At 47.5% G+C, this 16,819-nt stretch overlaps 1 protein-coding gene across 1 annotated transcript in view; it reads left to right on the top strand.

Annotated features, from left to right (window-relative positions):
* Window positions 1-6,484: 6,484 nt before the first annotated feature.
* Window positions 6,485-16,819, top strand: part of LOC147117137 (vimentin-like) — a 72,133-nt gene continuing 61,798 nt past the window's right edge. Inside the window, exon 1 of the mRNA XM_085987865.1 lies at window positions 6,485-7,144. Within this exon, the coding sequence (XP_085843991.1) occupies window positions 6,627-7,144 (518 nt within the window). The 5' untranslated portion in view covers window positions 6,485-6,626. The remainder of the gene's footprint in view (window positions 7,145-16,819) is intronic.

Genomic DNA, 16,819 nt, shown 5'->3' with positions numbered 1-16,819 from the left:
GCCTGGGATATCTGGTTACTGGCTTGGGACACTCAAGACCATGCTTACCACCACACACAGTCGGACTCGATCGCTCCGCTCAGTGGCTTCTTCCTCTGGTCCTTCTTGTTAGGTCGATCTTGATGGAGCGAGAGAGAGAGAGAGAGAATGGTGGAAAAGAATCTATCTTTATAGGAGTGGTTAGCACTGTTGCCTCACAGCGCCAGGGACTCGGATTCGAATCCGGCCTCGGGTGACTGTGTGGAGTTTGCACATTCTCCCCGTGTTTGCGTGGGTTTCCTCCGGGTGCTCCGGTTTCCTCCCACAGTCCAAAGATGTGCGGGTTAGGTTGATTGGCTATGATAAATTGACCCTTAGTGTTAGGGGGATTAAATACGTGGGGTTACGGGGATAGGGTGGGATATGTGTTGGTGTAGGGGTTACGGGGATCAGGTGGGATATGTGTCGGTGCAGGCTCGATGGGCCGAAATGGCCTCTATCTGCACTGTGGGGTTTCTGTGATTCTGTGATGTGTTGGTGTAGGGGTTACGGGGATCGGGTGGGATATGTGTCGGTGCAGGCTCGATGGGCCGAAATGGCCTCTATCTGCACTGTGGGGTTTCTGTGATTCTGTGATTCTGAGTCTTGCTACCCCTATCTTTCCCGCCAATCTTTAAAATCCTTTTGTTTCTAAGCACTCCGGTGCTTAATCAGTGATGGGTCATCATCAGACCCATGAGTATTCCGTGATTGGACTAATGGCCCTAAGTCTGGGACATATCTTCGGTCTTTGTGTTGGGAAAAACTGGCTCCTCTTTGGCTGGCTGGACTAGTGGGTTCATTGTTCTGCTTCGCTTCTAAGATGGAGGTGAGAGGTGCTTTTGCATATTAGAGTAGCTTTCTAATAGGTTCAAGTTCAACGGGTGCCTCAGGGTCCTCAGCCCTTTCGTCAATGGCCCCCTTCCTTTTTCCAGGACTGTCGGGCGAACCCATACATTCTGGATGACTGACCGTTCTTTTGTCACAGCCAACTGCCATGCATTCTCTGGAGTTTTAACAAACCAGTTTTTCACGTATCTGCACAGGGCGATCCCATCACAGGGAAGATACCCTCAGAAAAATCCCATAAAGTCCACAAAATATTCTCGACTGAGTCCATTCTTCAAACAGAGACTTTGCGATGGTTTCCACTCAACTGCCTCCAAATATGCTCTATTGAAAAGGGCACTGTACTGAACACAGCCTCCATCAGTAAGTATAAAGAGCTAATAACATTCTGTAACAAGTACAGAAGCATCAAAAACACTTGTTATTCAAAAAGCTAAAAATAAAGACCTTTCTTGGCAATATCAGCCTGTCCTTTAAGACAGATAGAACCTAAAGGGCAGCTCAGTAATCGGTAGCAGCAATTTTTTCTGGGAGCCGTTTGCCTCTGAAGTGCATTGTGTTATGTATTGTGTGTTCTCCTCCCACCTGTGGTGGCGCTGTCACAGGAGATAAATGGTTGGGTATTCTTTCGGTTAAGTTTAGTTCTCTTTGTTCGGAACTTACCAGAACTTCCTTTCCTTCCAATAAAGCACTTCATGTTTGAATCTCTGAGTTCTGAGTCCTAAATTGTGTCTAGGTAGAAAGGTACCGACACAACAAGTGGCAACGAGGAGCGGATGAATCTGCGTACGTTACAGGTGCAGTGAGTAAACAGAAAATTTAATTTGAAATGTGAGATGGCTACTATATTAGGAAACATCGGTGATTTTGATGAAAATGTGGAGCAATGGAGCGCATATACAGAACATTTTGACTATTTTGTATTAGCGAATGCGGTGGCAAATGAAAAGGTCGTGCCTACCTTTTTGAGTGTAATCGGGCCGAAGACTTTCAATTTACTTCGCAGCCTCGTGCAGCCAGATAAGCCAGGAACTAAAACATATAAGCAACTAGTGGAAATTCTTGGAGCACATTTTTCACCAAAACCTCTGGTTATTGCTGAGAGATTTAGATTTCACAAACGGAATCAAGAGGAGGGGGAATCAGTGACGATGTTTATTGCTGCTTTAAAAAGGTTGTCGGAACACTGCCAGTTCAAGGAGGTGCTGAATGACACCATTAGAGACAGACTTGTGTGTGGTCTGCAAAATGCAGCCACACTGAAGCACCTTCTTACTGAGGACAACCTTACTCTTGAAAAGGCCATTAAAGTTAGTGTCTCCATGGAGATGGCGGAAAAGGAGGCTCACCAGTTGAGTTCAACAGGGAGAGTTCACAAGGTGTCGTCTGAGCCTAAAGGTGTGCGGAACGGCACATGTTACCGTTGTGGGAAAACGGGCCATCACGTTAATGACTGCTGGTGTACGGAGCTGGAATGCCGAAATTGTGGCAAAAAGGGTCACATTGAACGCGCCTGTAGAGGTAAAAAAAGAACAGACAGAGCTGGGAAGCATGGAAGCAAAATGTCTGTATTTGGACAAGAGAGGAAAAAGAGTGTTCATTCAGTGCAGTATGATGGAACAAGCAAAACAGAGGGGAGCGACACCTCTGAGGAGGAAGAGGTGCATATACTGACGGTTGCAGGTGGTTCAAATGGCTACTGGGTGTCACCACTGGTGGAGGGACAATCAGTGCGGATGGAGGTGGACACAGGCGCGGCTGTGTCCCTTGTTTCAGACACTGTCTACAACAAAATGCTAAAGCATCTTACCCTTCAGCCAACAAACATTGTGCTAAAGACGTATACCGGCGAACCTGTGGCCATGAGAGGCGTCATTGAGGTGACAGTTAAATTGAACGGACAGACTGCAAAACTGCCACTATATGTGGTAAAGGGAAATTACCCATCGCTACTGGGACGTGCGTGGCTAGAGAAAATCACGCTGGACTGGCCTGCAGTCCGCATGATGTCAAAAGGGGAGTCAGGTCTGACTGCAGTGTTAAACAAACATGCAGAACTCTTCAATGGGGAACTTGGGAGCATGAAAAAGATCAGCGTGAGACTGGACATTAAACCTGACAGCAAGCCGAAGTTTCACAAAGCCCGACCTGTACCCTATGCAATTAGGCCAAAAGTTGAAGCTAACTTGGAGGCCTTAGTTGAGAATGGAGGCCTGGAGCCTGTGAGCATGAGCAAATGGGCCACACCCATTGTTCCTGTCCTGAAAAAGGATGGATCTGTTCGAATCTGCGGGGATTTTAAAGTGACTATTAACCCGGTGCTGTCTGTGGAACAGTACCCTCTTCCCCTCATTGATGATCTTTTTACGGGCCTGGCCGGAGGGCAAAAGTTCAGCAAAATAGACTTATGCCAGGCTTATCTACAAATGCATGTCGATGACAAATCAAAGGAGCTGCTGACAATTGTGACACACAAGGGGCTATACAGGTACTGCCGCCTTCCGTTTGGAATTACGTCGGCCCCTGTTCTATTCCAAAGGGCAATGGATCAGATTTTGAGTGGATTGCCAGGAGTCCAGTGCTACCTGGACGACATCCTTGTCACTGGGACAAATGAGGAGGATCATCTTCTGAACTTGGATGCGACACTACAACGACTGAAAGAGTACGGACTCAGAGTTCGTAAAGACAAATGTGAATTCTTTCAGTCTTCAGTTGAGTACCTGGGGCATGTGATTGACGCTACTGGCCTGCATAAGGCGCCGCCAAAGGTCAAGGCGATCGTGGAGGCCCCAGCACCCCAGAATGTGAGCCAGTTACGTTCATTTCTGGGGCTACTTAACTACTATGGGAAGTTTATTCCAGACTTAGCAACATTGCTGAAGCCGTTACATCAGTTGCTATGTCAAGGCAAAACATGGAAATGGACTGAACTGTGCAACGAAGCTTTCGCCCAAGCAAAGAAAGCATTGCTGAAATCGGAGGTCCTGACACACTTCGACCCAAAGCTACCCGTGCAGCTAGCATATGATGCATCACCATATGGTGTGGGAGCAGTCATATCCCACATCATGCCTTCGGGTGAAGAGAAACCTATCGCCTTCGCATCACGAACCTTGAACAAGGCCGAGAGTAACTATGCGCAGATCGAGCGCAAGGCCTTGGGAATCGTTTTTGGAATTCGAAAATTTCATCAGTACCTGTTTGGGAGAAGGTTCACACTCCTGACAGACCACCGTCCATTGACTTCAATCTTCGGGCCCCACACCGGAATTCCGTCTCTCGCTGCAAGCAGGATGCAAAGGTGGGCTTTACTGTTGTCAGGACACACATACAACATCAAATATTGCAAATCAGACTTGCACGGCAACGCAGACGGTCTCTCGAGGCTACCCTTGCCTGTTACTCCCCCAGAGCCTCGTCAGATAGACATCTTCTACTTTAGACAAGTGGAGGGAGCACCTGTCACTGCAGTTCAGGTGCGAAGGTACACCCGCAACGATCCAGTCCTGTCTGAGGTAATGGACGATGTCATTCGAGGGAGAGCGAAAGGAGATTCTCCTAGTTTGAAACCTTACGTTTCAAAAAGAAATGAACTCTCCGTCCAGGCAGGTTGTCTTCTTTGGGGACGCCGTGTCATCATTCCGCCACCTCTGAGGGAGCCTATACTGCAACAACTTCATACAGGCCACAGTGGGATGGTTCGGATGAAGGAAATGGCAAGAAGCTACTTCTGGTGGCCAGGTCTCGATGGGATTATTGAGGAGAAAGCCAAAACATGTTCCCCATGTCAAAGGGTCCAGAATGTTCCACAGCTGGCAACCCTACACCCCTGGGATTGGCCTGCAGAAGTGTGGCAGCGAGTACATGTGGACTTCGCCGGTCCTTTCGAAGGGAAGTTGTTTATGGTGGTTGTGGACGCTTGTAGCAAGTGGCCGGAGGTCGCTGTGATGAGGTCTACCACAGCAGAGAAAACAATTGAGAAACTTGGTGAGATGTTCAGCCGTTATGGCTCACCGGAACAACTCGTAAGTGACAATGGTCCACAATTTGTATCACAGGAGTTTGCAACCTTCCTGCATGTGAATGGTGTCCAACACATCAGGTCTGCGCCCTATCATCCCTCTACTAACGGCCAGGCAGAAAGGTTCATGCAAACTTTGAAGCACGCCTTGAAGGCATCGCAAGGTCAGGGCTCAATCCACCAACGTCTGAACAGCTTCCTGTTGTCCTACAGGAACGAGCCGCATGCCACAACCAAAACTTCCCCCGCTTCGCTCATGATGAAGAGGCAGTTGCGGACAAGTTTTGACTTACTCAAACCTCCAAGGGCAGAGCAGGTTGTCCATCGTCAACAACAAGCTCAAGTTGAAAAGAGAGAGAAAAGAGCCAAGGAGAGACGGTTTCATCCGGGAGAGCACGCCCTAGCTCGAAACTACAACACTGGACCGAAATGGGTTCCTGCTACGGTGATCGCGCAGACGGGCCCTGTGTCTTACATGGTTGAGACTGCTGAGGACGTCGTCTGGAGAAGACACACAGATCAACTGTTGCTAGGAGCAGAGACAGCCACAGAGGCTCCAATGGCTGGTTGGCCTGAACTGTTTCCGAATGATACCGCAAACCAGCATCCTTTGCCACAGTGCTCTTCTCCAACACAGGAAGTCAAAGAGACTGTTCCACCTGTGCAAACTCCTGACTTTCAACTGACACAGGCACCTTCTCCATCCAGGCCTGTGTCAATGCCTACTGCTGTGGAAGCCAGCGATGACCGCCGGTATCCTGTCAGAGAGCGGCGGCCTCCAAGACGCTTGGATCTGTAGGCTTAGTGACTTACCCACAAGACTGGGGCAGAATAAACCCCAGGGTAAAGTCAGGGTTTGAGGCAGTCTACCTCTACCCTAGGTTAGTTGAGTGTATTGAAAGTAACTTACCTATTGAGGAATAATGTGGACCTTCCATTTAAGAGGGGAGGAAATGTTATGTATTGTATGTTCTCCTCCCACCTGTGGTGGCGCTGTCACAGGAGATAAATGGTTGGGTATTCTCTCGGTTAAGTTTAGCTCTCTTTGTTCGGAACTTGCCAGAACTTCCTTTCCTTCCAATAAAGCACTTCATGTTTGAATCTCTGAGTTCTGAGTCCTAAATTGTGTCTAGGTAGAAAGGTACCGACACAACACATTGTAGTGCTATTCAGGAGCAAAATGGCAGCAAAGGATTAAAGCCCATTTTTACTCTGTATTGCATTATTTTCTCAGGCACAATTTGGAAGTAGGGCAGTTGGGGATCAACATTAATAGTTGTCAATAATGACTAATATTTATTTTTGTTTATGTGTACATTATTTTGAATATAATTTTTTAACACATTTGTTTTCTACATATTAGTAATTTGAATACAAATGACTGACTTGTGAAACCTTGTACAGGAAGACGGAAAATAGCAGAAGTGGCAGTTATGCAATGTGTAACGGACTTCTGCATATCACCACTTAACGAAATTCAACATTCAACATACCAACAAACTTCCTACCCCCAAACCACATTGATTGTTGCTAAGAACCATTATCAACTCCTGGTTGGTTAGTTGCAATGTCAGTCACAACATCAGCTGCCACCTCATAACCTTAAAGCATTTAGGAGATGTGTGTCACCTCTCTATAAATATCAAGCAACTTTTGAGACGCCGTCCTGTGCCGCTGCATAGGAACTTGTGTTCTGGAAGAACCTTTGCAAAAAAGAAGTTAAAAAAATTATAAAATGAGTTATTACGTAAATAACAAATCATCATTCCGCAGAATGACTATGCGGTCAAAATCAAGTTCACAATCGTCTGCTGCTGCCTCAAATTCCACACCAGTTCATCGCTCCTTCACGAAAACAATGACCTACTCCACCCCATCCACTGCCTCAAGTTGGCTGAACAAGGGTGCTCCTGGAAAAATGTCTGCTGATAATGACCCATTAGACTTTTCCCTGCTGGACGCCATAAGTGATGAATTCAAAACCAGCCGGACCAACGAGAAAGACAAACTGATTGACCTGAACAACCGCTTTGTGAACTACATCGAGAAGGTGAGATCCATGGAGCAACAAAATAAGATCCTTAATACTGAACTGCAGGAACTGAAGGGCAAAGGCACTTCCAAGATCGGGTACATCTATGAACAGGAGCTTAAGAAACTGCGGCAAGAGTTGGATCATATCTCTAAGGAGAAAGCCAGGATTGAAGTGGCAAGAGACAACTTGTTGGATGATATCCACAAACTCAAAAACAAGTATGATTTTTTTTCCTTCTTTTCATTTTGAAAGGGGTGGGGGAGATAGAGATTATTTAGAGTGTCAGCCATGGCTCAGTTGGTAGCACCCTTGCGTCTGAGTCAGAGGGTTGTGGGTTCATAGTCCCACTCCAGAGACTTGAGCATGAAAATCTAGGCTGACACTCCAGTGCAGTGCTAAGGGAACGCTGCACTGCTGGAGGTGCTGTCTTTCAGATGAGATGCTAAACCAAGGCTCTGTCTGCTCTCTCAGGTGGACATAAAAGATCCCATGGCACTATTTTAAAGAAGAGCAGTGGAGTTATCCCCAGTGTCCTGGCCAATATTTATCCCTCAACCAACATCACTAAAGCAGATTACCTGGTCATTATCACATTGCTGTTTGTGGGAGCTTGCTGTGCGCAAATTGGCTGCCGCGTTTCCCACATTACAACAATGACTCCACTTCAAAAAGTACTTCATTGGCTGTAAAGCAATTTGAGACGTCCGGTGATCGTGAAAGGCGCTATATAAATGCAAGTCTTTTCTTTCTTTATATTCCTATAAAAATTACCCTTAGCAAAGTAGAGCTAAATCCCAAGTATTGTCTATTCAGTCTTCCCCTAGAAACATCATCAGATTCCCTGACAATCATACTGTTGGAATGAAAATCAGATGTGCTCTATAACAGGTGAGTGATCCACCCCACTAGATTAACAGTCCTTGTTACCCCCTTCACCACTCTCTCCACTCTGCATTAAAGAACGGTAATTGTAAGAGACCCTTTTCAGTGATGCACAAGCCTTGGAATGCTCATTATGCACTGCTCTGGCAAGCCAACTTGACTTGCTGCTCCAGCTCACTCAGGATCATGAGGCTAGTTGGTCATCCCACAGTTATTGTGTGTCGCTTTGAATTGTAGAAAGAGAGGGCAAGAGTAAGTGAGTGGCTACTGAAAAGAAGAGTGCAGATGTATGGGGCTTGTGCTGGTAGTGCCTATGCTGAGAGAGATAGGAAACAAGATAAAAGCAGGATGAGGAAGTGTTGAATGGGGAGCACATGTGTGGAATATGAAATGAGGAAGGAGTCCTTAGAGAAGATGGTGATTATGCAAAGACTAGCAAGTGAGGAGAATGCTGCGAGTGGCAGGTGTGAAGGGAGAAAGGAAGGGGCAAGAGTGTGTTTGTAATGAGAATGAGAGGTGGTGTAGTGTGCCCTTTTGCTGGGTGGTGAAGGAAGTGATGGAGGGAATGGAGTTGTTCAGAGTGCTCGGAGATGGAGAGTAGAACTGCTGCCATGTGTTCTAGAGAGAGGGATAAATGAAGGGCAGTGTTCACTCTTACTATTCTAGTGAGGTCATTGGAGTGCTTCCTGCACTGGATCTAGGTCCTGGGGGTGACAATCCTGTAGCTGACGACCTCTAAAATCTCTCTCCACGCCTGGAGGGCAACACTCCTGGCATGGCTGGGAAACAAGAGTTCCCTCCTCGCCCTCACCTCTTCCGCAATCACCTCCAGGGAGGCTTCTGACAACCTGGGGGTTTGCCAGCGACTCATTTCTCAGACGATTCTTGTTGCAGCACTCTGGAAATGAAAGAAGCCATAAAGGAATGCAACCTCGCTTTAAGAGATGCATTCCCACTTTAAACAGACCTCTGGCTGACCCACCGGAAATTGTGCCCCGGTGGGGTCAGCAAATTCAGTGGGAAACCCGCCAGTGAGATGATAATGAGGCCCAGGAATTAAAATATCCTGGATATGTTTTTGGCTGCAGTGGGTAAGTTTTAAACTGAAACTAATATTCACCCACCAAAAACTGACTCATTGTGTAGGTTTTAAACCAAATGAGACATGGTTTAAAGATCACAAAACCTGCAAAGTGTTTCCCTCAAATATAAATTTTTTATATTACACATCTTGTTCCTCCCCCCGCCCTTAGAAATCATTGTAGGGTTAAACTAACACATCTGGTATGCACAATAAGGTCACATAGTTCTGAAACAGAGAAAATTGTTGCAATATCCTTTTTGCACTGTTTTACCCAGCAAGATCTTTGCACAACATGCTTTTGGAAATCTATGCTTATGACAAGACTTCTGTACAATGAGATGGTGCAATTCACGCCACATGCAACTCACTAGAAAGCACAGAATGAGGGAAACTATTTGCCCTATCCTTCTACAGGCCATTGGTATGTGAATGAAGGCAAAACCCACAGAATGCATTTGATGGTTGATCCCAGCTCTTCCAAAACCATACTTCAGCTTATTCTGCTATGCTGGAACTCAAAAGCAAAATATATAGGGCTGGATTTTCATTGGGCCGTGGAGGCGTGTGGGGAGTTAAAATTGCATAAACTGACGGGCGGGCCCAAGCCCGCCTCCATCCTGCCTCCAAGCAATTTTAAATAATTCGTGTCTAGTGGTCCCGTCTCCGTCCCGCCTCCAAGAGGCAGGATAGGCCGTTAATGCCCTTAACAACCACTAAATTGGCTCCATAATGCCATTTTAAAAGGCCTTTGTGAGTTTAACCCTTTTCCCACGTGAATCGCGCCTGTTCTGAAACACGACGGTGAAACCTGGCGGGAGCACAAGTGGATTGCTGACTATCAGCTGCAGCTCAACCATTAAATAGGAGATTTGATCAGCCATCATTTGCAGGTGGTAGGACTTAGTTGTCTCAGGTCTGGGGGAACTTTTAGAAGGCATAACCACAGCTGTGGAAGTTTGGAGCCTGACACCCATCTCCAGTGTGACCTCCTGGGAAACCCCTCTCGCCACCTTCACTCAGCGCTTCCTCAACTGAGGAATATATCAGAAGCATGGGAGCCATTTATTTCCTTCCCTTCTGGGCATTAGATGAGGAAGAAGAGCAGCTGCGGCATCAGCAGAACCAGGAACAACAGCAGCACCAACAACAGCAGCACCAACAACAGCAGCACCAACAGGAGCACCAAGCTGCTGCTCACCCACCTGAAGCTGCACAGGCCAGAAGGGGCCAGCGCATGGAAGCCCGGCGGCGCAGGAGATACCCCCCAAACAGGATCTACAGACACAGGGTCAGCTACTTCAACATGTCTGAGCAGCAGTGCCAAAGGCGGCTCCGACTTTCGCGAGAGGTAGTGGGTGACATCTGCGCAATGCTGCAACAAGACCTGCAGGCCAGAGGACCAGGTGGACAACCCTTACCAGTGGCCGTCAAAGTCAACACCACACTCAACTTTTTTGCCTCAGGCTCATTCCAGGGGTCAGCAGCAGACATCAGCGGCATCTCCCAGGCGGCCGCACACACTTGCATCACGCAGGTAACCGATGCCCTCTTTGCCATCGTGCACAATCACATCCATTTCACAAGGATCAAGCAAGTGCCACAGCGCGTGCGGTTGGATTAACTAATCTGGCAGGCTTTCCAAGGGTGCAGGGCGTCGTTGACTGCACACATGTGGCCCTTAAGGCACCCCATCGCAATCCAGCTATTTTTGTCAACCGCAAGGGCTTCCACTCCCTTAACGTTCAGCGGGTGTGTGACCACAAGAAGGAAATTTTGCATGTTTGTGCCAAGTACCCTGGCAGTTGCCATGACTCCTTCATACTGCGCCAGTCTAGTGTGCCTCCGCTCTTCAGTCCGCCAGACCAACTTAACAGATGGCTACTTGGAGACAAGGGCTATCCCCTGAGGACATGGCTAATGATGCCGTGGAGGAGGCTAGCCAACGAAGCTGAGGAGCGCTGCAACTCCAGCCACATTTCCACCAGATCCATTATCGAGCAAACCATCGGTTTGCTGAAGATGCGCTTCAGATGCCCGGATAGATCAGGTGGAGCCCTGCAGTACTCAGCAACCAGGGTCTCCAGAATTGTCATGGTTTGCTGTGCACTTCACAACATAGCACAGCATCGTGGCTTGCAGATTCCTGAGGACCAAGTGGCTCCTCACATATCCTCCTCAGATGAGGAGGAGGAGGAGGAGGAGGAGAGTGAAAACGAACATCTTGCAGAGGCCCATCAACTAGCGGCAGCAGTACGTGAGAACATAGCTGCCTGGGATGCAAGGAACGCACTCATCTTTGCCAGATTTGCTTAGCCTAGCCACTCAAGGACTTTTGCCTCGCATCTTCTTATCTGAGCATCGACAATGGCCAAGAACCAGCTGACTCCTAGCAATTTGATCACCTTAATGACAATTCCAAGTAATCCTAAGCCCTCAATGTGAAAGTCCCATTCGCGAAATGACACACGCCACAACTACAGCAGTAGCCATCAGATTTTTTATTAACATTATTCATCTGATGACTTTCTCACATAAAACATCAAATTTCACCCAAGTGACTACCCTTGTGACTATTTGTGCAGTATCTTTCTCTTACGTGTGCTCCTACGTGGTGCTTTCCCTGTGGCTTCAGCAGATATGGAGGCCCCTTGCTCACTTTCCTGCTGCTCCTGTCTCGACACCTTTGGTGGGCATCCTCTGGGGTTGTGAACCTGTGAGGGCTCGTTAACAGTCTGCTGCTCCTGCGGCTGTGCAGGGGTTGAGACGCCAATCTCAGCTGGGTGTGGACTCTGGTGGGGCTCTGACCGAGGGCTCTGCAGTGGCATGGAAGTGTGAGCACTTGGAGAGGAGCCCCCACTTCCTTGATGTCTGCCACCAACTTCCCTCTCATGGGTCAGGTCCCCCTCAGCGCTTGCAAGTGGCTTGAGAGCACCTTGCTGCACATCAGGGGGGCCATGGGGACCCATATCTGCACTGGCAGACCTACTCAGAAGGACTTCCATGAAGGTCTGGTTTCTCTGCTCAACAGATGACCATCGCTCCTCCAGTGATGTCATTCTATTCTGAGCACTCACCATGTTTTCTGCACTCTGGCGACTTATCACCTCCATGGAGGTTGCCATCCTTTCCATGGTGATGCGTTCATGCGCCAGTGACTCCACAAAGGCTCTGCTCATGTTCGCTGTGGACTCCTCCATTCACTCCACACTCGCAGCAACCCTGTAGACAAAACCTGCCAGAGACTCCTGTATCTGTTCCTGGAGTTCCAGCACTGCTGATCTTGTGGATGGACCCAGAGGCAGAGGGTCAACATGCAGCTGAGCCAAGCTGGCAGAGTCCTGCGCCCTCCGACGAGGACTCTCCACTGCTGTCCCTGTCTCCACAATCTGCTGATGCTCACTTGTGAGCTGTGATACACCAGGTGACAACACTACTCTATGTCCCGAAGGTCCCACCGAGGTGTGAGTGTCTGCGCTGGTGCTGGGTGCACTGAATTCTGCTGACGCTGCGCCCTCAGAGGTTGCAGCTTCCTCTGAGGAGTCTGGAAGCTCAGGCTCTTCCTCCTGGACAGTCAGGATGGGTGCTGTCGATGGTCCTGTGGGGGAGTAAAGGAAAGAGTTAGAGATGTGAGGTCAAGGTTACATGCACATTGCATATTGCAGATGATCATAAGTCCATCTGTTAGAGCTTCAGAGTCATTATCAGCAACTCATGCAATGTCAATGAGAGAGATGTAAAACTATTTTGTCACCAGCTTGCTGTGATGCACCCATCTGTCCGTCCCCCACTTGCACATCTTCTTCCACTCCGACGATTTCCAGGACCGCCTCCTCCCAGGGGGTGAGCTGGGTAACTAATGGTGGCCCTCCTCCTGTCCTGGCTCTTTCCCTTTTATTGTGAGCTCTCTTTTCCTGCAATGAGGGAGACAAGTGGAATTTGAGTGAGAATGAAGGAGTGAGTGTAGAGATTCCATAGCATAGATACTTAACTTGTACTCGCTGGAGTTTAGAAGAATGAGATGGGATCTTATTGAAACTTATAAAATTCTGACAGGACTGGACAGACTAGATGCAGGAAGGATGTTCCCGATGGTCGGGGAGTCCAGAACCAGGGGTCACAGTCTAAGGATAAGGGGTAGGCCATTTAGGACAGAAATGAGGAGGAATTTCTTCACCCAGAGAGTGGTGAACCTGTGGAATTCTCTACCACAGAAGGCAGTAGAGGCCAATTCATTAAATATATTCAAGAAGGAGTTGGATATATTTCTTAAGGCTAAAGGGATCAAGGGGTATGGGGAGAAAGCAGGGACCGGGTACTGAAATTGGATGATCAGCCATGATCGCATTGAATGACAGAGCAAGCTCGAGGGGCCGAATGGCCTACTCCTGCTCCTATCTTCTATGTTTCTATGTTTCTATGAGACAAAGATGGAGTGAGCTGGCAAGACCAAGGGCCCTCCCTGTGTGTTGTCAGTTGTTTTCATAGCATCAGAGCGATAGGGAGTGTGAGGGCTGCATAGCCGAATAGTTAGTTGAATGTGAGCATAGAGAGAAAGGGAATGGGTAAGGGTGCATGGATGTCAGTGTCACATGGGATGTGGAGGAAGAGATTGCTAAAGCTGAGTGCTGGGGAGGAAAGGCAATGGGGATCAGATTGAGGGTGATGGGAAATGCATACTCACTTTTCCAGTACGCAGAATTCATGAAATCTCTTCCTGCACTGTATCTAGGTTCTGTGGATAACTGTTAAGGAGTTGACCTCCTCTGCCACTTGCCTTGGTCTGCTGGGGAGGCTTCTTCCTCCCTGATGAAGGGAAGAGCACCTCCTTATGAGCTCTCGCTCCCTCAACCAGAGCCTGCAGGGCAACGTCGTCGAATCTGGGAGCAGCCCTAGGTCTGTCGCTGGCCATTGTGACTCCAGGTCCCTCTAACAGTAAATGCCAAAAGGTTGGCAGCCTGCAGAAGAAGCAAGGCTTGTTGCAGACCTTAAATGCAGCAGCAATGATGACGTCATAAGATGCGGCTTTCTGACTGGAAAAACTCAAACGCTGGAACTCAATTGGACAATTAAGTTAAAATAGCATCAATCTCCCATATCGATTTATATTCGTGTGGATAACATGAAATGCGGATTTCATGACACCAACCCGCCCCGAATGAAAATCCAGCCCAATCTGTCTATGACTTGTGTGATAGCCAATAAAAATAGGCACAGAACAAAGGAGTGGACAATACAAGGCTTTATTTTAAAAATTCAATGTTAAAATTGTAATGCCAGGTCAAACAAATGCTTCTTATTTAATACTAATTAAATGTTACATGGAGTTTCTTTCACTCCATCACTCTTAAACAAAGTGAATATATCAATTGAAACAATTGCCACTGTGTGCACTAGTGGTGCTGCTTGGTCATCATTTAAAATATGGCCTGGAAAGAGAAATATAACTGTTGGATCCGTAATTCAGTGGATATGCTATTATTAAATAATCACACGGATGCTGTACATTAACAAATAACAGGTCTTTACTGGAGGAGGGTAGTCTCTAGACTGGGGGTACAGAGGCATGCGCAAAGCTTATATACCGGTGTGGTTACTGCCGGTACTACAGTATACAGGAGCTGTAAAAGTAGTTCTGACTTAAAGGCACATACACTACAATTCCTCCCCTTTTAGATTAGTAATACCCCTAATATTCAAATAACAATTAACATTTCAACATGTACATTAAACAACAAAAGTCCATTTATACATTCAGTCTTTGGGGCGGCTTCCTGACCCTTTCAGGATAGCGCCTTTCCAGAGGTTCTTGTTTTTGGTGCAGAGGCGATTCTGACCCCTTTTCATCGGGTAGTTCATCGGGTTCTACTGCTACTGGATCTGAAGTAGATCGGGTTCATCCCCAGGTCGGGTTCATCCCCAGGTACTCGAGACATGGGGTTGACGTGTTCCTGTGGCGCTAAGATCTGAACGACGTGGCGTCTCACAATGTTCTCCCCGACATCCACTGTGTACATTAATGACCCCTGCCTTGTACATATCGTTCCGGGTTGCCACTTCTCTGTTCGATAGTCACGGGCCAAGACTGGTTGCCCTACATTGAAGCTCCTTGTCGGCTTCTCATTGATGTGCTGGAATTGTTTGTCCTCAACATTTCTTCGCACATTTGGTCTGAGCAAGTCCAGACGAGATCTCAACCTTCGGTTAAAGAACATTATGGCCAGGGTCTGGTTGGTAACTGCATGTGTCGCGTTTCGGTAGGCTAATAAGAAATTGTCCATCTTATGCTGTAGTGGAATTTCATCGTCGCACATGGCCTTTATCGCCTTCTTAAAGGTTTGTACGAACCTCTCAGCCAATCCATTTGTGGCTGGATGATACGGGGCGGATGTGTAATGCCTTACCCCATTCCTTTTCATAAATTTTTGGAACTCGTCGGACACAAACTGTGGTCCATTATCAGAGCAAATCTGCTCTGGCAAACCGTTTCTGGCAAATATGGTCCGCAGGACTGCAATCGTTTTCTCTGTAGTGGTTGAAGACATTTTTATCACCTCAGGCCACTTTGAATGAGCATCCACTGCTATTAAGAACATTGAGTCCATGAATGGACCAGCGAAATCAATATGCACCCGTTGCCATGGAGAGGATGGTCACTCCCATGGGTGTAGAGGGGCATGTGGTGGTGCATTTTGCACCTTCTGGCATCCTAAGCAGCTCTTTGTTAGGTCTTCGATTTGTTGATCGATTCCCGCCCACCACACATAAGCCCTAGCAAGGCATTTCATTTTCACTCCCCCCAGATGACCTTCATGTAGCTCATTTAGCACTCTCTCCCTTAACTTGGGTGGAATCACCACTCTGGATCCACACATCACTGTCCCCTGGCATACTGACAGCTGTTCTCTTCTGGATGAGAATGCTGGCAACAGTGAGTCGCCATGTGTTGGCCATCCCCTCACCGTCAATTCATATACCCGTGACAGCGTCGGATCATTGCGGGTCTCCTTCTCTATATCCGCGTTTGTTACTGGCAATTGTTCAATTATTGATGAATAAAATATCTCGATAGGGTCCACTGCTGGTGCTTCCTCCACAGTAGGCAGTGGCAGGCGCGATAGCCCATCAGCGTTCCCATGCTGTTTCGTGCCTTTATATTCTATTTCATATTGATTCGCCCCTAGAAACAGGGACCATCTTTGTAACCGCTGTGCAGTCATCACTGGAATGCCCTTCTTAGGATTAAAGATGGAGACAAGTGGTTGGTGGTCAGTCAGCAAGGTGAACGTCTGCCCATGCAGATAGTGGTTGAATTTTTTTACTCCCCATACTAGGCTGAGGGCCTCCCTGTCAATCTGGGCATAGTTGCACTTGGCTGAGGCTAGTGACCGAGACGCAAAGGCTACTGGCCTCTCCAACCCGTCTGGGAATTTGTGCGACAGCACCGCTCCAATACTGTAGGGTGATGCATCACATGCCAAACGAATTGGTAGTGCTGGGTTGAAATGGGCCAACACCTCTTTTGATGTGATCAATTCTTTACACTTCTGGAAAGCTCGTCTACGTTCGTCATCCCACTTCCATGGTACCCCTGTTTGCAGTAGGGTGTTCAGCGGGTGTAATACCGTAGACAAATTTGGTAAGAACTTGTTGTTAGATCCGTGTGTTAATGGAGACACGGAATGCAGGAGTTGATTTAACAAGTGTTTACTGAACAAAGTCTGGAGGTGAACTAATTACAGAAGACGCTACACAGGCTTATATACCGAGTGGTCACTAGTGGTACTACAGTATACAGGGGCTTCAAAAACATATTTCCTCTTAAAGGTACATACACTACAATTCCTCCCCTTTTAGATAAATAGTACATAACATTTTAAGTAATCATTAAATAACATTTTTACAAGAACAATAATATACACATTTGCTG

Source organism: Somniosus microcephalus, chromosome 5 (assembly GCF_052327205.1).
Source record: "Somniosus microcephalus isolate GS21.2 chromosome 5, FLI_Smic_1.0, whole genome shotgun sequence".
In the NCBI taxonomy this organism is placed as follows: Eukaryota; Metazoa; Chordata; class Chondrichthyes; order Squaliformes; family Somniosidae; genus Somniosus; species Somniosus microcephalus.
This window is presented reverse-complemented; position numbering and strand designations above follow the sequence as displayed.